General features: G+C 37.4%; 1 protein-coding gene across 1 annotated transcript in view; it reads left to right on the top strand.

Moving 5' to 3' along the window:
• Nucleotides 1-7,514, top strand: part of LOC141342441 (intermembrane lipid transfer protein VPS13B) — a 68,811-nt gene extending 61,297 nt beyond the window's left edge. The window contains exons 44-47 of the mRNA XM_073846889.1: nt 546-722; nt 958-1,060; nt 2,267-2,516; nt 6,972-7,514. Coding sequence (XP_073702990.1) covers nt 546-722; nt 958-1,060; nt 2,267-2,516; nt 6,972-7,220 — 779 coding nt within the window. The 3' untranslated portion in view covers nt 7,221-7,514. The remainder of the gene's footprint in view (nt 1-545; nt 723-957; nt 1,061-2,266; nt 2,517-6,971) is intronic.
• The last annotated feature ends 15,609 nt before the right edge of the window (nt 7,515-23,123 follow it).

Here is a 23,123-nt window from a genome sequence, read left to right as displayed (position 1 = left end):
GCAACGGTTAAAAAAAATAAAATAAAATCAGCGTGCGTGTTCCCTTTTTAAATCGTTTGAATTGGTAAAGTGGCAAGACAAAACATGTGCTAATTATAAACTTTTACTCTATGATGGTTAAACTTAACAGCTAATCTGCGATTCAAATGCGTGTAGTTGGGCGGAAACCCGCTAAATCTGGCAACACTGAGGCGTTGTCAAGCAAGCGCGTGTCTAGCAACAGAACAGATTTAGAACCTGCGCAGGAGATTCTCCTCAAAACGATAAACTTTTCCTTTTCAAAGTGTAAAAAATTTAAGACCCTTGGATTTAGATTTAAGACAAATTAAGACATTTAAAGGCCTTATTTTAGGACAACGGAATTTAAGACTTTTTAAGGATCCGCGGCCACCCTGGCTGGTGGTTTTAAGTTTCCCATCATATTAGATTCTTTTCCAACATATTTTTATATTCAGAGTTTTGTATTTAAAACATTAATCTCATAACATTATTCATGCAATTATAAATACAATCTAAATGTATAAAGTGTGTGTGTGTGTGTGTAGGAGCGATCGCAGGAATCGTGGATCAGCCCATGCAGACATTCACACGGACGCTGGAGTTGCCGAACTCGGCGAGCAGCGCGGCCCGCGGCGTCATCTCAGGCGTGGGGAAAGGCATTGTGGGAGTTTTCACCAAGCCAATCGGAGGAGCAGCTGAGCTGGTGTCACAGACGGGATACGGTACGACAACATTCAGTTAGACGAGAGCAGGAGAGTGTGTTCACGTGCACATGTGCAATGACGTGTGTGTGTGTGTGTGTGTGTGTGTGTGTGTGTGTGTGTGTGTGTGTGTGTGTGTGTGTGTGTGTGTGTGTGTGTGTGTGTCTGTGTGTGTGTGTGTGTGTGTGTGTGTGTGTGTGTGTGTGTGTGTGTGTGTGTGTGTGTGTGTGTGTGTGTGTGTGTGTGTGTGTCGCAGGTCTGCTCCACGGCGCAGGTCTCTGGCAGCTTCCCAAACAGCTGCACCTGCCGACTGACACCAGATCAGCCGACGCCTCCAACAGCCACGTCAAATACGTCTGGTAAAACAACAGCTTTTACATTTACCTATTATTATTGTTCCTAGTGTTTGATTTTGGTTTGTTTTTTAAACATTATTTTATTTTTTACATTTTCATCATTTAATTAATTTTAGTATGTTTCATTTCATTTTTATTAATATAAATAATTTTTAGTAAGTGTTTTTATTTTTTTATTTTATTTAAATTGTACTTTTTATAATGTGATTCATTTTTATTGAGTAATTTGATTAATTTAAAAAAATATTTACTTTAATTTTACATTTCTGTTAATTAAATAATCTGTTTTATTTTGATTATTTTGTACAATTATTTATTTTAATTTTACCTTTTTTAAATGTATTTTGTATTACTTTACAATTATTTTGCTTTAAATTTCAGTTTTATTTAAATTATTATTTTTTTTTATTATTTTAATTGAGCACTTTGGGATTTTTTGTATGTTTTTTTTTTTTTCATTATTTTAATTTTATGTTTCTATAATTTCACTAATAAGTAGGGCTGAATGATATGGCAAAAAAAATAGGATGTTTTTCCGATTCTCAATTTTTAACTAGTTTTGAAAATTGTAACTACAAAATGATTCAAGTAACTTTTTCTTCATTAACCCTCTTATGTGGGTTACACATGAGTGCCCCACGCATGAAGTTGTCAATATGATTTAATGTTAAATTACTTGTTAAATATCTTTGCAGAAAAGATGCATTATCTACAGTTTACATCTTGTAAATGCTTGTTTTCTACATATTATACAGTATGTTTAGAAATAATGCTAGCTAAATGCTATTAAAAAAAATCTAAACTCAAGATAAATCAAATTTAAAATAAAAAAAGGCTGTATAAGACCAGTAGACTATTATGAACTATTAATGTTGTGTAAAAACAATGAACAGCAGCTTTCAGCCTGTCACCATCAGACATACAGTAGCAGTTCTTCACAGGTTTTTTTATTTGATTGTGCTGCTTATCCAAGCACTGCTTGTTGTGATTTATTTTAATTTTATATTTTTGAGATGTAATACATTTTTAGTATGCTTTATTTTGATTTCTATTATTTTAAAATGCTTTTAATTTTACATTTTATAATTATATAAATTTTGGAAACCCCTCATCGGGGGGTGAATGAGACCTTGAGCCTCATGTCAGATGTGTGTGTGTGTGTGTGTGTGTGTGTGTGTGTGTGTGTGTGTGTGTGTGGTGTGTGTGTAGGAAGATGCTGCAGTCTCTGGGGCGTCCGGAGCTGCACATGGCTCTAGATGTGCGGATGGTGAGCGGATCGGGGCAGGAACACGCCGGCTGTCTGCTGCTGAGCGGAGAGGTTCTGTTCGTGGTCAGTGTGTGTGAAGACGCGCAGCAGCAAGCCTTTCCCATCACCGAGATCCAGTGTGAACACGACACACACACGCCTGGACAAATCACACTCACACTACAGCAGCACAGAGTCACCAGTGACACTGAGGTACACACACACACACACAGTTAATATAAATCAGTTATTATGAATGAATTTTAATATATATCGATCATATGTAATACAAATAAGCTGTAGAACCGAGAGATAATGCTTTAAAAATGACTACATGTGACCTTATAAGTTCTCTCTAAATATATATTCAACTATATAATCTAACATAAGTTTCAGTTGTGACTGCGCTGACAGCAAGATCGTTTCTTTTATTTGTCCTCTTTCATGAGCAAGTGATTTTTTTCTGGTGTAAATGCGTTTAAATTAGTCCTATTCTCTTAAACTTTAGCTAAACCTTTAACCTTTAGTTTAGAATCTCATTGGGTCTCATAAGAAGTGAATCACACTTGCTCTGTGTTACGAGGCTCGTGATTGGCTGTTCACCAGTGATGTCACACATTTATGCACATGTGCTTCACAAACTCAGGATCAGAGCCAGAGTTGACAAAGAAAGCTGATGATCAAACATCTTTGCGAGAGAACGCAAAACATCTTTGCGAGAGAACGCAAAAGTTTTGCGAGGGAATGCAAAAAAAGTAAAATATACTTTTTTTTCCCCCATCCCGATTTTTTTTCTACCCACCGTGAATTTTTTCTTCCACCCTTATTTTTTTTTATACCCACCCTGAATTTTTCCCCATCCCGATTTTTTTTTCTACCCACCCTGAATTTTTTCCTATCCCGATATTTTTTTTCTACCCACCCTGAATTTTTTCTTCCACCCTGATTTTTTTTCTACCCACCCTGAATTTTTCCCCATCCCGATTTTTTTTCTACCCACCCTGAATTTTTTCCCATCCCGATATTTTTTTTCTACCCACCCTGAATTTTTTCTTCCACCCTGATTTTTTTTCTACCCACCCTGAATTTTTTCCTCCACCCTGATTTTTTTTTCTACCCACCCTGAATTTTTCCCCATCCCGATTTTTTTTCTACCCACCCTGAATTTTTTCCCATCCCGATTTTTTTTCTACCCACCCTGAATTTTTTCCCATCCCGATTTTTTTAATACCCACCCTGAATTTTTTCTTCCACCCTTATTTTTTTTTATACCCACCCTGAATTTTTCCCCATCCTGATTTTTTTTCTACCCACCCTGAATTTTTCCCCATCCCGATTTTTTTTTCTACCCACCCTGAATTTTTTCCTATCCCGATATTTTTTTTCTACCCACCCTGAATTTTTTCTTCCACCCTGATTTTTTTTCTACCCACCCTGAATTTTTCCCCATCCCGATTTTTTTTCTACCCACCCTGAATTTTTTCCCATCCCGATATTTTTTTTCTACCCACCCTGAATTTTTTCTTCCACCCTGATTTTTTTTCTACCCACCCTGAATTTTTTCCTCCACCCTGATTTTTTTTCTACCCACCCTGAATTTTTCCCCATCCCGATTTTTTTTCTACCCACCCTGAATTTTTTCCCATCCCGATATTTTTTTTCTACCCACCCTGAATTTTTTCTTCCACCCTGATTTTTTTTCTACCCACCCTGAATTTTTTCTTCCACCCTGATTTTTTTTTCTACCCACCCTGAATTTTTCCCCATCCCGATTTTTTTTCTACCCACCCTGAATTTTTTCCCATCCCGATATTTTTTTTCTACCCACCCTGAATTTTTTCTTCCACCCTGATTTTTTTTCTACCCACCCTGAATTTTTTCCTCCACCCTGATTTTTTTTTCTACCCACCCTGAATTTTTCCCCATCCCGATTTTTTTTCTACCCACCCTGAATTTTTTCCCATCCCGATTTTTTTTCTACCCACCCTGAATTTTTTCCCATCCCGATTTTTTTAATACCCACCCTGAATTTTTCCCCATCCCGATTTTTTTTTCTACCCACCCTGAATTTTTTCCACCCACCCTGAATTTTTTCCCATCCCGATATTTTTTTTCTACCCACCCTGAATTTTTTCCCATCCCGATTTTTTTAATACCCACCCTGAATTTTTCCCCATCCCGATTTTTTTTTCTACCCACCCTGAATTTTTTCCCATCCCGATTTTTTTAATACCCACCCTGAATTTTTCCCCATCCCGATTTTTTTTTCTACCCACCCTGAATTTTTCCCCATCCCGATTTTTTTTTCTACCCACCCTGAATTTTTTCCCATCCCGATTTTTTTAATACCCACCCTGAATTTTTCCCCATCCCGATTTTTTTTTCTACCCACCCTGAATTTTTTCCCATCCCGATTTTTTTTTCTACCCACCCTGAATTTTTTCCCATCCAGATTTTTTTTTCTACCCACCCTGAATTTTTTCCCATCCCGATTTTTTTTTTCTACCCACCCTGAATTTTTCCCCATCCCGATTTTTTTTCTACCCACCCTGAATTTTTTCCCATCCCGATTTTTTTTTTCTACCCACCCTGAATTTTTTTCCCATCCCGATATTTTTTTTCTACCCACCCTGAATTTTTTCCCATCCCGATTTTTTTAATACCCACCCTGAATTTTTTCCCATCCCGATTTTTTTTTCTACCCACCCTGAATTTTTTCCCATCCCGATTTTTTTAATACCCACCCTGAATTTTTTCCCATCCCGATTTTTTTTTTCTACCCACCCTGAATTTTTTTCCCATCCCGATATTTTTTTTCTACCCACCCTGAATTTTTTCTTCCACCCTGATTTTTTTTCTACCCACCCTGAATTTTTCCCCATCCAGATTTTTTTTCTACCCACCCTGAATTTTTTCCTCCACCCTGATTTTTTTTTCTACCCACCCTGAATTTTTTCCCATCCCGATATTTTTTTTCTACCCACCCTGAATTTTTTCTTCCACCCTGATTTTTTTAATACCCACCCTGAATTTTTCCCCATCCCGATTTTTTTTTTCTACCCACCCTGAATTTTTCCCCATCCCGATTTTTTTTCTACCCACCCTGAATTTTTTCCCATCCCGATATTTTTTTTCTACCCACCCTGAATTTTTTCTACCCACCCTGAATTTTTTCCCATCCCGATTTTTTTTCTACCCACCCTGAATTTTTTCCCATCCCGATATTTTTTTTCTACCCACCCTGAATTTTTTCTTCCACCCTGATTTTTTTTCTACCCACCCTGAATTTTTCCCCATCGATTTTTTTTCTACCCACCCTGAATTTTTTCCTCCACCCTGATTTTTTTTTCTACCCACCCTGAATTTTTTCTTCCACCCTGATTTTTTTTTTTCTACCCACTCTGAATTTTTTCCCATCCCGATTTTTTTTTTCTACCCACCCTGATTTTTTTCCTCCACCCTGATTTTTTTTCTACCCAACATGACCTTTTAGGGGCTCCATAATATTTATATATATTATAAAATATGTGTATTTTTGTATTTCTAGGAGATTTTATGGTACTAAGTTCTACTGCTTCAGCGCCACATGATCCTTCAGAAATCTAATATACTGATTTATTATCAATGTTGGAAACAGCTGTGCTGCTAAATATTTTGTTGGAACCGTTTTTTTTTTTTTTTTTCTGAGGATTCTTTAAAATAGAAATCTTTTGAAAATATAAACTACCATCCAAAAGTCAGTACGTTTTAATTCTTTCTTCTTATTCAGCAAGGTTGTGTTAAATTGATAAAAAGTGATGGCAAAGACTTATATTGTTAGAAAATATTTATATTTTGCATAAATGCTTATCTTTTTTAACCTTTTATTCATCAAGAATCCTGAAAAAAGAATCACATGTTCCCAAAAAAATCTTAAGCAGCACAACTGTTTCCAACATTGATAATAACAGTAATCAATCAGCATATTAAAATGACACTGAAAACTATAAATTTAGCATTGCATCACAGGAATAAATTATAATTTTAACATATATTACTACATAACGCCATTATTTTAAACTGTAATAATATTTGACAACATTACATTTTTTTCTGTATTTTTGATTGAGTAAATGCAGCTTTTATTTAAAAAACGAAAAATCATACTGATCCCGTGTTTATTTATGGAATAGTTCTGATACGTTTATTAGCTGTGAACCACTTTTTGAGCACAGACCTGAAAAATGAAATTTCCAATTTAAACTGTTGTAAATCTGGACTGCTTTGGAGCACAGACATAGACGTTTGGTTAGTTTAAAAAGTAAAACAAGAAAAGTTATAGAAGTTTGTTTATTATTATGAAAAATGCACAAAAATACTATTTCAAAATGTTATATAGAATATATTTTCAAAACATATTACACTTTAAAACAGCCTTAAATCAAATAAATCTGTGCTCCAAATTTGAAGTTGATATCACAAAATAATGAGCTTTCAGTGAGATCACCAGACATTTCCAGATGAAATCTGCTTCCCATTTTATCCATTGGAGTCACTTTTGACCACAAACAAAACAAGTCTGATTTATTTTTCAGGTCAAAATGTGTGAGCTCTGACTGAACAACACCAGAGGGTTGATATCTTGTGTTTGTGTGTGTCTCCTGTCTGATATGTGTGTGTCTGTCTCAGGTGGACGGGGTTCGTGATCGTCTGTCAGAGCTGCAGTACAGTCGTCTGGTGGATTTCGTGAGCGGAGCGTCTCAGTATCTGTCTCCGTCTCTGTCGTCTCTCCATCAGCATCCGACGGTCACTCCGGCCGAACCGCCGCCCAGCGTCTCCAAAACGTACCGCTATCACGCCGACCCCGCCTTCACACGCGTGTTCGTCTGCAAGTTCAACGCGGTGAAGAACAAAGCGCTGCGCATCGGCTTCCACTGACAGACTTATTCATCTTGTTTGTGTTATTTAAACAGAGTAAGACACTTTATGATTATTGAGGGACGTCACTACTTCGGCCAGAGCTCGTCTCTGATTGGCTGCTTCTGTGTGAACGCTTTAAACCAAAAGGCCTTTTGTTTTATATTTTTGTAAGCCATGCGAGAAAAGATTTACTGTTTTTATTTCATGATTTGCTCCTGTTTTCTTGTCTAATGAAGAATGAGTGTTAGTATGTAATAAATCAGTTTTTTTGTAATTAAAGTATATTTACTAAAGCTGTGCAGCGTATCATGAGACGTGTGTCACGCGTGTGCTTCGTTCGGTTCGGGCTCGTGTTTTTCAGCTCATTCTGATTCTTCATCCGGTCAGATGAGTGTCCGCTGTGTTTGAGCGTCTGGAGCTTCTGTCTGTGGAGGAAACAGTCGTGTTTTTGTCTGGTCACATGATTCAAGTCTGTAATTATTGTCATGCAGTTTTCATCAGATCATATGTGGCCCTGGACCACAAAACCAGTCATCCATTGATGTGTAGTTTGTTAGGAAAGGACAATATTTGGCCGAGATACAATGATTTGAATATCAGAAATCTGAGGGTACAAAAAAATATTGAGAAAATTGCCTTTAAACTTGTCCAAATGAAGTTCTTAGCAATACATATTACTTATCAAAAATTAATTTTTAATATAAAAATTGCAAAATATCTTCATGGAACATGATCTTTACTTGATATCCTAATGCGAAAAATGACCCACACAATGTATTGTTGGCTGTTTCTACAAATATACCTGTGCTACTTCAGAGTCACATATCAGAATATTTATACTGTTCACAATTACAGGAACTAGCCTGCTATATAGGATCAAGTGTGCGTGTGCTCGTTGACCGCTCACAGATGAGGATGAAGATGATGAAGATGTCACGGCTGCGCTGCTCTCTGGTGTTTTCTCGTGTTCCAGTGCTGCCATGTGTTTGGTGTACGACCAGGAGATCTGAAATATATATCATAAAAAATATTTACATTCATTTATTAATGTACAATAATTATGAGTTCAGTCTGAGTCCATAATGTGAATCAAAATTTGAGCAGTAGCTAAGCTCTGGGCAAATAATTACACTGCAAAAATGCTTTTCTTAGATTTTTTTTTCTTGTTTCCAGCCAAAATATCTAAAAATTCTTAAATCAAGGAGGATTTTCTAGATGAATAAAAATTGTCTTTTCAGAAAAAACAAGTCAAAATTTTATTTGATCAAATAATCTGCCATTGGGGTAAGAAAAAGAATCTAGTTTTCTGTTTGAAATAAGATTTTTTTTTCTTACCCCATTGGCAGATTATTTAGCTTGTTCTTGGCAAAAACTCACTTAAATTGACTTTTTTTTCTGAAAATAAGTTTTTACTTATCTACAAAATCCTTCTTGATTCAATAATTTGTAGATATTTAGGCTGGAAACAAGGCAAAACATCTAAGAAAGGCATTTTTTTGCAGTGTGTCTCAATGGGAAATGTAACATTTTTCAAATCAATCATAGTATGTGGATACAGTAACAGTTCATCCATAGTGAAATGAATCGCTAAAACACTACGCTAAACACTAACATGCTACAAAAATCTATACAGCTAGTTGTTAAAACATTAACTAATGTGAACAAATTTGACCAGAGTAAAGCCGAACTGCTTCATTTGTTAACATTAGTTAATGCAGGCTCTTCAATGATCAGCTTGCAGCCTTGAACTAGATAAATGCTCATTCTTACATTGTTTTATAATTCACTATGAACACTAGTATAGTTAGTGACCTGCACCTAGATTTATAGTTGTTTTTTTTGACTAATGAAAATAATCCAGATCTCAAAGTTTCTGCTAGTTAATCTTGGGTGTCATGAACTAGCAGTGAACAATACTTTATTCATCAATAACAGCCTTTATTCATAAAAAAAACATTGATGTATTAAATACACAGTGAAAATGAACGTATGTTAAGGTGCAAGAGCTCAGTGTAAAGCCGTTTCATTTTTAACATGACTTTATTATGAATTGTCTCTAAATTAATCAACGTGATTTTTTTATTGTAGTTAAAAATACTATCCTGCTAAAAATTAATCAAATTGAATGTTAACTATACAATACGATTTATTTGTTTTATACTAACAATGTACAATATATATATTTGACAGCATTTATAGGTAATGCTACTGAATGTTGTTCTAGTTTCAAGTTTTTGACAAAGTTTGTGACCAAACACGAATAATGTTGTTGATGCTAGCAAACACTTTCATTTTAAATCTACTTTATAGTGATATAACAACAGTTTAACAAACCAGTGATCAGACGAATCATTGAACTATTTAGTGTTTAATCTCTGATGCTCTGTCAGGAATATAAATGTGCATGAAAGCATCTGCTACAGTTTATATATTAGATGATGATCTTCCTCCAGGTTTAAACCAAACAAACAAAACAGACACTCTTCATTTATTTGGGAAGCACTTAAATAGAGAAATGATAAACACATATAGTTACAATTCCTCTCTGAAGTGCAGAACAGACCATTCACATACAATCCACGTCATAATATACACAAATCACAAAGCTGCTAATTAATGCACATTCATCAAAACAATGTCTTTTCTTCAGTTTTGAGTGAAATGAGGAACACGAGGAGAGCAGGGCGAGTGGTGAGAGGCTCAGATGCTGAGATTCAGTGTCTTCACATTCTTGTGTCCATCAGAGAAGTGCTTCTGATCTGAAAAGGAAATATGAGAAAACTTTTATCACAAGAAACAGTTTCTCACACACTCATCCTCAGTGTTCAGACTGAAGAACAACACTAGAGTCTTTAGAAACTAAACACCTGAACCAGCACAAACTACAGGATCATACTCTTCCATTCATCTAGTCCCAGCTGTCGAACATCAGTCAGACCAGGAGCAGATACACAAACAGCTCTGTTTTTCAACAACTATCAGGGCTGCAATTTCCAAAAGCATGGTAAGAGTAAGTTGCTAGAAGCTTCATTGGTCGCAAGGGTTCTATGATCAGCTTAGGCTTAGAATGGAGATGCAGTTCAACATGTGGAGGAGGTTTAATACACCAGGTTCTTCAGAAGAGACAGTCCATCAATAAATGTGACCCTGGACCACGAAAACATCATCTAAAACAAAAAACCTAATAGTTATAACTTTACTTACTTATAAAACATTACAAAAAATGTTTGCAATTATCAATGTAATCAATCAAATGGCTATTACATGTTTTCTAAAATGTTAGGTTTAAATATGCAAAAGAGCATTATTTAATGAAATATGTGGTATTTGCATACATTTCTAGTACAAAAATCTAAACTCTGGATGAAGTCAGTTTCAAAATTCTTGTTTAATTTTTTTGACATATTAGACTCAAATGTTTTTACAGAGGAGGTTTATCTCATTGTCACGCCATAGTTCAGAAAATACTTAAAACAGACCTTTTTTTTTTTTTTTTTTTTTTTTTTACAATTTAGGGAATAAAATTATGTATTAAATCAAGCTAATAATATCTGAACAAATCCCTCTGTAAAAACATTCAGGATATAGACAGGAATACAAATGTAAAGTGTGGTGTGTGTAAGTGCTGCTGAAGTGGAGATTGATGCTCAGTGTAGAAGAAAAAACTCATTTTGAGAAAACAGATTTCAATTACAAAACATAATTTTAAGGCTATTGACACAAATAGATAAAGTGCTATAAAAGAAACACTTAACAGTGTCTTTTGGGTGTTTTCTTTCCACTAGTCTGGAAAAAAAAACAAAAAAAAAAAAACACAACACTATGAAAAACCAAAAAGCCCAAAATCTCAAACTTGACAGGTGCATAAACTTTTTCCTATTTTTTTTTTTCATAATTGATCATATGAAAGCTAAATAAATAAGCTTGATGTATGGTTTTTTAGGACAGGGCAATATTTGGCAGAGTATTCGACTATTAGAAAATCTAGAATCCGAGTGTGCAAAAAAAATCTAAATATTGAGAAAATCACCTTTAAAGAAGTTAAAAAAAAAATTAAGCTCATAAAAATGCATATTACTGATCAAAAACTGATATATATACACACATATAATTGATGAATTTGATATATTTACAGTAGAAAATTTACAAGATATCTTCATGAAACATGACTTTTACTTAACATCCTAATGATTTTTGGCAAAAAAAAAAAAAAAAAATCAATCATTTTGACCCATACAATGTATTGTTGGCTATTGCTACAAATATACCAGGGTCACATGATCCTTCTGTCATCATTCAAAGCTCTATGACTGACTGCTGTGAAACACAAAAGATGGAAAGATGCTGGGAATCAAACACTGAAGACTTTCACTCATTAAACAAATCACAGATTTCTGCAACTCTTCACTGAAGACAGACAGTCATGGTTTGAACGACATGAGGAAGAGGAAATGGCACTGATGGGGTTTTAGGTTTTTTGGGCAGATTTCATCAAACACAGTTGTTAATAAAGAAGTCTTACTGTAGTCATGAGCTGAAGATCCAGTGGCTCCTGCTGTAGATCACCATCCTCACGGATCATTCAGGAAAATCTGCTCAAATATGAACACGACTGACGGATCTGACAGATCAGAAAATAATCCCACAGACGCTCATCACGGAGGAGCTGAAGACCACAGATGCGTCAAACACAGCACTTCACACGCGTCAAGTGTTTTATACCTCATTTACATTCTCAGTCAATTTTGTAATAACTAAAACTACATAAAAACTAATACTGACTGAATTGACCAAAAAAAAAAAAAAAAAAAAAAATAGAAGTGACAGAAACAACAAAAATACTAAAACTAACCAAAATTAACATTAAAAAAGTCAAATCTCGTCTCATGAGAGAAGTGTCTCGTCACACCCCTAGTATTTGATATATTTTCTGCTTTAAAGAAATACTCAATGATGAAATATATATTTAAAAAAATAGTATTTTATTCAACAAAAAACACAAAATGCAGAAAAAAAGTAGGTGCATTTTGATATGAACTTGTACTTTATGAAATTAAACTTCTATTTTAATGAATTATACGCAGTAATAAACATGTAAACTAATGCTGCATGATTCTGGATAAACTGAAAAACTATCTTTTATAAATTGGAGATCACGATTCTGAAGAAAAAAAGGAATAGAAATCTAAACAAAATGATGTAATTCACTAGTGGTTCTGACTGAATGTTCATTGCTTAAGTATAAATTTGAACAAAATTTAAAAAAAATGAAGGAGCCAGTGTCTCAATTACTAAAGACTTGTTTCACGATTGGAATCTCTTGAATGTATGATTCAATGACAATTTTAATAATAAATAATTTTAACTATTAGTCATTCAGCTCTAATGGAAACACTGAAAAATGTTTTGCCATGATATCGTCACCTTCTCACCAGACCAGTCAGATCTCATCACACTCCTAACAAATACATATTAAAAATATGTTATCTCAAAAAAATCACTAAAAGAACACTGGATGAACGTGACTGAATGATTCAGACTCATGAATGCAAGATGATGAGCTCCTGCTGATGTGATTTAGATGAAGACAACAGTGTGACCTCTGACCTTATACGTGTCCGCTCGTGCGCCGTCGGTCCTGCAGTTCTGCTCTTCCTCATCCTCGTCCTCCTCCTGCTGCAGAACAATAAACACAGATGCAGTGTTTTCAACTGTGCTTCCTTCACACACAATGTTTGTAAATGAAACCGATTCCAAACAGACAGATGATATCATTCAATTATCATTGAGTTCTAGAAAACATGAAAGCTGATCCAGATCCAAGCTAGAAATATTAGAAAATAGAAGCTAGAAATATTAAAATAGAATACATTTTAAAATACAATTTATTCCTGTGATCAAAGCTGAATTTTCAGCATCATTACTCCAGTCTTCAGTGTCACATGATCTTCAGAAATCATTCTAATCTAAAATCTAATATGATTTATTATCAGTGATGCAAACAGTTGTGCTGCTTAATATTTTTTTATACTTTTTATTCAGGATTCTTTGATCAATAAAGGGTCAAAGAACAGCATTTATTTAAAATAAAGAGATTTAACAATATACACTACTGATCAAAAGTTAGGGGTCAGTACATTTTTATTCTTTCTTTTTTTGAAAGAAATTGACACTTTTATTCAACATGGATCTGTTAAATTAATAAAAAGTGATAACATAGTCTTACATTGTTAGAAAAGATTTCTAGTTTGAATAAATTCTGTTCTTTTTAACTTTTTCATCAAAAAATCCTTAAAAAAAATAAAAAGTTCACAAGATCCAAAAAAATATTAAGCAGCACAACTGTTTCCAGAATTGATCATTCTAATTATAAATCAGTATATTAGAATGATTTCTAAAAAAACCATGTGACGCTAAAAAATTATTTTTAATTTTTATTAAAATAAAAATCATTATTTTATATTGTAATAACATTTTGCAATATTACTGTGTTTTTCTGTATTTTATATCAAATAAATGCAGCCTTGATGAGCAGAAGAGACTTCTTTAAAAACATTACAAGTCTTACTGACCCCCAACTTTTGAGTGGCAGTTTGTTTATATATAAAAAATGCAATATTTGTAAATACACATACATTTCAGAAACATTTTCATGAGCAACATAAACACTTTTTATATGCTGCTTAATACAGTGTCATCTGTTCAAGAATAAAGCTCAACATAATCATATACTATTGAAATATTAATGTCGTCATCAAAGCTCCTGCAGCTGTTTTGGAGAAAGTTAGCCGTCTGCTCTCGAATCACCATTGCGGTACTGTGATGCCCCTCGTGACAGTCCTCAAACCGGACAAAATTTCTAAGCGGCATGCACTGCTTCAAGTCAGAATTTGATCGATCTGTGCAGCGCTGCGTTAAGTCAAACACATCCTACATTTTCCATGATCACACACCGGAGAGCTGCAGTGGTCCTGCTCTTCTGTGGGTCTGCTCCGTCTCTCTCTGTCCAGCACTCGCTGAAACTCATCCTCCCCGACAGCAGAGCGCAACGCCACGAAATCCGGCCAGTGCTTGAGCAGCTCCTCGAACACACACGCCTGACACACACACAGAGAGACAGAGACAGGAGTCAGACAGATGGACGTGTGTCAGACTGAAGACATCTGTCAGTCACACACCTGTGTCTCTCTGAAGACGTACGGCCCCAGCGCTCGCTGCTGACTGGACACACGCTGCGCCGCATCAGGAGGAACGTGGATCTGCAGCGCCGGCGGGACGGACGAACTGATGAAGCAGCTGATGATGATGGACACCTTCCTCTGGAGCGTCACCTCATCACAGCGGGAGTGACACAGATCCTGCACACACTCATTTCACTCAACACAAAAACTAGTGTTTCCTACATCACATTTGCTCCATCAGGTTTGTCTGGCTCATAGAGTCTGATCCAGTGAGGACATCATTCATTTCATTCAGAGACTCAATTTGCTGCAGATGCTGATATTTATATGATGAGATTCAGTGTTGGGGACAGTTACTATTAAAAGTAATGCATGACAATATTGCATCACTCCCTAAAAAAGTAACTAATTATGCTACTTTTGCGTTACTTTTTAAATCTTGGCAGGCCTTGCTTGTTTGTTTTTAATATAAAAAGTTCTGTTTTTGGCAAATGTAAAAGCCCTTTCACACCAAAAGTGAGATGAATACACCTCAGGCTGAGGGAAAGGTTCATTCATGTCTGTGCACTCTTCAGCAATTAGATAATCTAACATTTGTGCTTCATTTTTTTTAAAGTAATTTTTGCTTATTAGTAGGGATGAATTGGATCAAAGGTCAGCAGCAAACAGACCACTTCATAAAATAGTGATTAAATACATAAAGGATATTTGTGTCATTTACTATCTTTAATTATTGTAGGTTCGCATCATATTCTGAGTTTGCATTTCACTGTTTTTTAATTCATTTTAAGATATACTGAATTAATTTTTTTGTGAGTGCGATGAATTAATGCATGTTTAGTCTAGAACTACAGTAACATCAATCCTCGACTGAGGAACACTGAAAGTAAAGCTTCTGGAAACAAATGTTCCGCAAAAGACCCTGATGATCAGATTTGAGAATAAAAAATGATTGATGGAGAATCAAGTAAAGCCAAGCTGCTTCAGTCCAGTAAGTGTTCATCTGGAAATATGACTAACAATATCAAAGTTACCCTGAAGTTTACTAAATAAACAACATCAAGATTGAAGACAGGAATTATTCACACACACTAAGACAGGTGAAGACATTTTTCCAGATGCATCTGTGAGCGTCTCATTCTCATCTTACCTTGTATCTCTGAACCTCCAGCCAGAAGAGCAGATCGTTCTCCAGCAGATCATCACGGACTGACAGAAACTTCTGGAACTGCAGACAGGAGACGGGATTCAACAGAGCCCTGCGCAGAGACACCGACTCCTGAGACGAACTCATCAAACCTCCAGACACCTGCTCACACACACAATTCAATTCAAGTTTATGTGTATAGCGCTTTTCACAATACAAATTGTTGCAAAGCAGCTGTACAAAAGTTTAGGCTACTACAATATATTTAGTAGCGCACGCACGCACGCACACACACACACACACACACACACACACACGTAATCTCAGAGTGATGTGTGTGCAGCGGGAACACAGTGAATGAAATCTTCTAAATCATCTGACATGAATCCATGTTGACATAAAATCACAATATCACAGTCAATATTTATTAGACACTGCAATCAATTACAGACTATTATGACAGTTATTGATCTGGTAGAGTGGATAGAAATAAAGTTACATTAAAGCATGCACTGCATAATGTGTTCAGAAGAACAAGAAGTCATTTAATAAGTTTTTCATAAAACAAATATGAACTCAACTAGACAAAATAACACTATCTGTACATTTTTGTTCTGAAAGTAAAATTTTCCTTTAATAATGTACTCACCCCCTTGTCATCCAAGATGTTCATGTCTTTCTTCAGTCATAAAGAAATTAAGTTTTTTGAGGAAAACATTTCAGGATTTCTCTCCATATAGTGGACTTCTATGGTGCTCTGAGTTTGATCTTCCAAAATGCAGTTTAAATGCAGCTTCAAAGGACTCTAAACGATCCCAGACGAGGAAGAATGGTCTTATCTAGCTAAACAAATGGTTATGTTCTAAAACTATTTACAATTTCTGTACTTTTTAACCTCAAATGCTTGTCTTGGTAATTTTTGTCATCAACTTTTCTTTAGAAAATGACTGATTGTTTTGCTAGATAAGACTCTTCTTCCTCGGCTGGGATCGTTTAGAGTCCTTTGAAGCTGCATTTAAACTGCATTTTGGAAGATCAAACTCAGAGCACCATAGAAGTCCACTATATGGAGAACATTCCTGAAATGTTTTCCTCAAAAACCATTTTTTTTATATCGACTGAAGAAAGAAAGACATGAACATCCTGGATGACAAAGGATGACAGCCATTTTTGCTCTGGAAGTGAACTACTCCTGTAAAGAGAAACTGGAGAAGAGTAGAAAATCTCTTTAGTTTTTGTCCAAATGACACGATCATGTAAGAATAAAGATGGACTCACCTTCCATATGTGTCTCCTTCTGCGCTGACGCACGACCGGCTGATGTTCACACTCCACATCTGTCACCTGCACACACACACACACAGATATATAACACACACACACACACACACACACACACACACACACACACACCTGTCTCAATACAGTGCAGCAGTGAGTCACTCAGACTCCACTAGAGCACTGAAAAGAATGAGTGCGTGAGAGAGATCCCACATGTATTTATTCAGTTGTGGTGCAGTATTCTTGATGAAGTTTGTGAATGTCATGATGGATGTACATGTGCAGCAGATCAGATGTATTTTAATAACCTCATCATCATGATCATGGTCAGTGTGTGTGGAACAGGAGCAGAATGAGATGCGTCTCTGTCAGCTGGTGTCTGAGGATCTGATCTGCAGGTGTTTTGGGTAATTACTGTAATTAGAGTAATTAGGAAACCGGAGGAATCTCAGGTGTAATTTTCTGACAGGTAACGTGAGGAGAGATGGACGTGTGAACGTCAGCGATCCGCTCATCAGAAGCTCTCACTGCATCTCAAACACACGGCTCTGGTCAGATACTAACACTGACAGACTGAGCAACGCATTCACCACAAAACACACAAGTGCTTCTCCAGCAGAGCTGCGCCGGTCAACTGACAGATATCTCTAGATTTGCCCCAGTTGACGCCGGCGGAGGTTAATCGCAGTACATTAGGACATTTTTAGCACAAGTTTTCTGAAAAGTAATAAGTGTTTGGCATTTTCTAATTAAATGTTAGAACTGGCATGAAATTTCACCACATAAATCTGAACATTGGATAAATTAAAGTCCTACCATAAATGTATCAAAACTTAATTTTTGATTAGTAATATGCATTGCTAAGAAATTCATTTGGACAACTTTAAAGGTGATTTTCTCAATATTTAGATTTTTTTGCATCCTCAGGTTCCAGATTTTCAAATAGTTGTATCTCAGCCAAATACTGTCCTATCCTAACAAACCAGACATCAATCGAAAGCTTATTTATTCAACTTTCAGATTATGCATACATTAACAAAATGTTACATAATTAACAAAAAATTAACCTTATGAACAAACCCCTCAGTAAAAGCATTCAGAATATAGATGGGAATAAAACTGTACTGTTTGCTGTGATACTGAAATGAGTCTGTAGGGTCTTGCCTTAAAAAAAAAAAAAAAACTAATTAAAAAAATAATAACCTGGCTTTTTAATAATGATTATTTATACATTTTATTAGTTATGCCAACATCAGGTTGAAACTGAAATTAAAAATATATTTTTTAAAAATCCTGATCTTAATCCTCGTACAGTAAATGAGGAACGACTGGACGTCACAAATTAAGATGTGCAGGAACCCTGAAGAACGTTCAGATCATGAAACTTTTGCAATCCAGAAACTTATTTTGACTAATGTTGTAGTTAATTATTTTAATCTATGGACACATCTAGTTTCTGTCAATTAAAAAAGTTCTGAAGACAAAACATTACAGTACAGCAGATGAAGCACAGGAAGAGCTGTATTCATCGTATTGTTGAAATGATGGAGAGCCTTGGATCTGTGTATAATAGATATTCACTATTCATACAGGGAGTTTTGTGGGGCAGTCATGGCCTAATGGTGAGAGAGTCAGGCTTGTAACCCGAAGGTTGCAGGTTCGATTCCTAGAGCGGCAGGTGGGGATTGTGAATGAACTGCGCTCTTTCCACCTTCAACACCGTTTGTTCACTTCTCACTGCTGTGTGTGTTTTCATGCACAACACGACACTTTAAAAACCAGAAGAGTGCAAGTGTTGTAGATGGTGATGTGGATGTTTAATTACCTTCCGCTGCTGACGCGTGATGAACTGTGAGCTCGAGAGAAACAGCGGCAGCCATCGAGTTTCCAGACGACTATGAAGCAGAGACTGAAGCTCAGCGAGAACCGACAGAGAGACGGACTCACACTGGAGACGCTGCCATCCGCCGCACATCTGCAGCAGCTACACACACACACACACACACACACACACACAGATAGAGACACACACACACACACACACACACACACACACACACACACACACACACACACACACACAGATAGAGACACACACACACACACACACACACACACAGAGACACACACACACACACACACACACACACACACACAGAGACACACACACACAGAGACACACACACACACACAGAGACACACACACACACACACACACACACACACACAGATAGAGACACACACACACAGAGACACACACACACACACACACACACACACACACACAGAGACACACACACACAGAGACACACACACACAGAGACACACACACACAGAGACACACACACAGATAGAGACACACACACACACACACACACACACACACACACACACACACACACACACACACAGAGAGACACACACACACACACACACACACACACACACACACACACAGAGACACACACACACACACACACACACACACACACACACACACACACACACACAGAGACACACACACACACAGAGACACACACACACAGAGACACACACACACACACACACACACACACACACAGATAGAGACACACACACACACACACAGAGACACACACACACACACACACACACACACACACAGAGACACACACACACACACACACACACACACACACACAGAGACACACACACACACACACACACACACACACACACAGAGACACACACACACAGAGACACACACACACACACAGAGACACACACACACACACACACACACACACACACAGATAGAGACACACACACACAGAGACACACACACACACACACACACACACACACACACAGAGACACACACACACAGAGACACACACACACAGAGACACACACACACAGAGACACACACACAGATAGAGACACACACACACACACACACACACACACACACACACACACACACACACACACACAGAGAGACACACACACACACACACACACACACACACACACACACACACAGAGACACACACACACACACACACACACACACACACACACACACACACACACACACAGAGACACACACACACACAGAGACACACACACACAGAGACACACACACACACACACACACACACACACACAGATAGAGACACACACACACACACACAGAGACACACACACACACACACACACACACACACACACAGAGACACACACACACACACACACACACACACACACACAGAGACACACACACACACACACACACACACACACACACACACACACACACACACACACACACACAGAGACACACACACACAGAGACACACACACACAGAGACACACACACACAGAGACACACACAGATAGAGACACACACAGATAGAGACACACACACACACACACACACACACACAGAGACACACACACACAGAGACACACACACACAGAGACACACACACACACACACACACACACACACACACACACACACAGAGACACACACAGAGTGAGATTGTGCTGTGATTGATCATCTGTGCAGCAGCTGCGTCACTCACATGTCTCTCATAAACTGACATCACTCTCACACTCATTCATTCACACATGAGCTGATCTCATACCCTCATCTGCTGTTCTTCAGTGGCTGGGCTGCAGGGTCCAAACAGGAAGTTGCTATTGAGATATTTGTCTTTGATGCTGATGTTTCTCTCTTCCAGAAGCGCTCCATCACTCTTCTTCAGCTGCTCCACGTCCAGCCAGCACTGCAGCTCCAAACTACACACACACACACACACACACACACACACACACACACACACACACACACGTCAAAGCAGTGTACGGGACACTTCGACACACATCAGTCTCACTGGATTTCATTCACCTGGCTGAATTCTCCTCCAGGAAGGACAGGAAGTGCTGCAGTTCCATGCGGTTCCTCAGCAGAGAATCCAGACGGACCCCACGGAACTCACGAGGAACCTTAGACCAGAGATCCGGCGCTCTGCTGCCCTCCGCTGGTGCTGCTGCAGTCCTGCGCTCCTGCTGGATAACAATGGAGAAGTTTATACTATTTTACACCACTTACTATTCAATTTGCATTTAAGGGGTCATTTAATGTTGCTAAAAAGAGCATTATTTTGTTTATTCATTGTAGTGCGATGCGTTTATGCAGTTTGAGGTTCAAAAAACATTTTCCACATACTGTATATTATTGTTGCTCCTCTGTCCCTCCTTTCTGAAACACTTTGATTTTTACAAAACTCATCGTTGATGGAAACCGAGGTGTTCTCTGATTGGCCAGCTATCTAGTGCATTGTGATTGGCCGAATACCTTAAGCATGTGATGGATATGTTACACCCCTGACCATGCCGTTTCTCGGTGCGACGAGACAGAAACAATAAAACCCATTATAAACCAGGCATTTGTTGCATCCAGTGGAGACATAACGACAATGACTATAATGTCTTTTTATGCATCGTGCCACGTAACATAACACCATGTCTGAATAGTCAGCACTGAATTCTTTAAATATGAAACGTACTTACAGGCTGTGAGTCAGACGCGTCAGACTGTCCTTGCAACACTGGAATTGCCCCACTTTATAGCCTTAACCCTTTGTGTACAGCTGGCATTGTAAGCTGCTCTCCCAGGTTCAGGAAACAGTCCTCCGTCAAAAATGCATCACCCACTCTAATATTTGCATTGTATTGTTCAGGAACAGTGTTGTAAATATAACTTAACCACTGATTTCTAGTTGTGTCCTCATTTGCAAGGCCAAACAAAGTACTTTCACTTTTGCAATGAGACACACTGCGTCTCCACAACATGCAACAGCAACACTACTGCAGCTGCTAAAAGTTACACCTTCTTTCTTTCCATATCCATATGGGCGGTGTTACGCTAATCTACTCTCTCCGTGACGTGGACCAGTGGGGCGTGTTTGAACGAGCCGTTTTAGGGAGGTGTGGCTGAGTCTTAACTTTTATAATAAATATCTCTTTGGTTTTGAGACTTTAAGCTTTGCAACCTTACAGATATGATCTACGCACAAACAGCTCGCAACACTCCAAAGACAAAAGAAAACAAGAAACCACATCATATGACCCCTTTAATTCTCAGAAATTATTCAGCGTTTAATTTTTTTTATTTAATCGATATATTCTCCAAACCCTAATTTTTTTAACCTAATTTGTTTTAACAAATAGGCTGCTATATTTTGGTTTTAAATTCAGTTCTCATGTAAAGACCTTATTTTTCAGTGTGTAACTAAGCTATTTCCTATGCAAATGTTTGAGTCTTCCGTTTCATACCTGCTGTGGTCTACTCTGTGTGTAGAGAGTCTGCAGCGTCTGGAAGAGTTCAGCCTCGGCGTAACGCACCTCCTGCCACTGCGCCACCTACAGACAGCCACAAAACACTGCACTACTGCTCCTACGGGACGATAACGGATCAGTGTGCGACTGTGTCGCCGGTGACTCTTACAGTGTGCAGTGTGTCTCTGAGTCTCTCTGACAGCAGCGTCCAGGGCTCCAGCAGGACACTCAGAGCGTGTTCTTCCGCTCGGTCAAACAGATCCTCAAACGGTGGACTCAGACGCAGCAGAACGTCTCTCCTGTCCTCCTCGTTCAAGCCCACACTCATCTGAGCACCGCTGCTGAGATACGTGGCATACAGGAGCTGAGACGAGACAAAACACAGACACACTGCCCAATGTGAGAAAGGAAGGAGAAAAATGAGCCAGACAGATAGTGGATAAGATGAAAGGACACACCACAAAATATAAATCGTCACCTTAGAATTATAAGGTTCTATCTGCGTTCCGAGTGGTTTTGAGATATTGAGCTTCAAAGTTTTTGCATTCTATATAGCAAAAATGATATGGGGAACAAGTCTCTTTCCTACATGAGAATGACAGAGACCCTAAATGTATTCTAAATGTACAATATCAAAATCCTATAAAATTTTTAAATGGGGATTTTGGGAACAGGTCAAATGCAGATAGAACCTTCTAATTCTAAAAAGTCGTTTTCTGCTTGGAATTATAAGGTTCTATCTCACAAAACATTAATTAAAGCAACAATTTTCAAGAAATAAAAATAGTTTACTTATAATTTGTTTTAAAACATAAATTACTGTTGTAACAATGTGTCAACATGTATGAGAAAGGTCAATTTAATGCTTTCTTTATCACATTTATTTAATATTTATAGAACAAATATTTTTTTCTTAAGTTAGGCATAAAAAGCAGTGCTGAATATTTTGTCCAGAGCAGATGTTAATTTTATGATTATAGTGGGTAA

This window comes from Garra rufa, chromosome 9 (genome assembly GCF_049309525.1).
Source record: "Garra rufa chromosome 9, GarRuf1.0, whole genome shotgun sequence".
Taxonomy (NCBI): Eukaryota; Metazoa; Chordata; class Actinopteri; order Cypriniformes; family Cyprinidae; genus Garra; species Garra rufa.
This window is presented reverse-complemented; position numbering and strand designations above follow the sequence as displayed.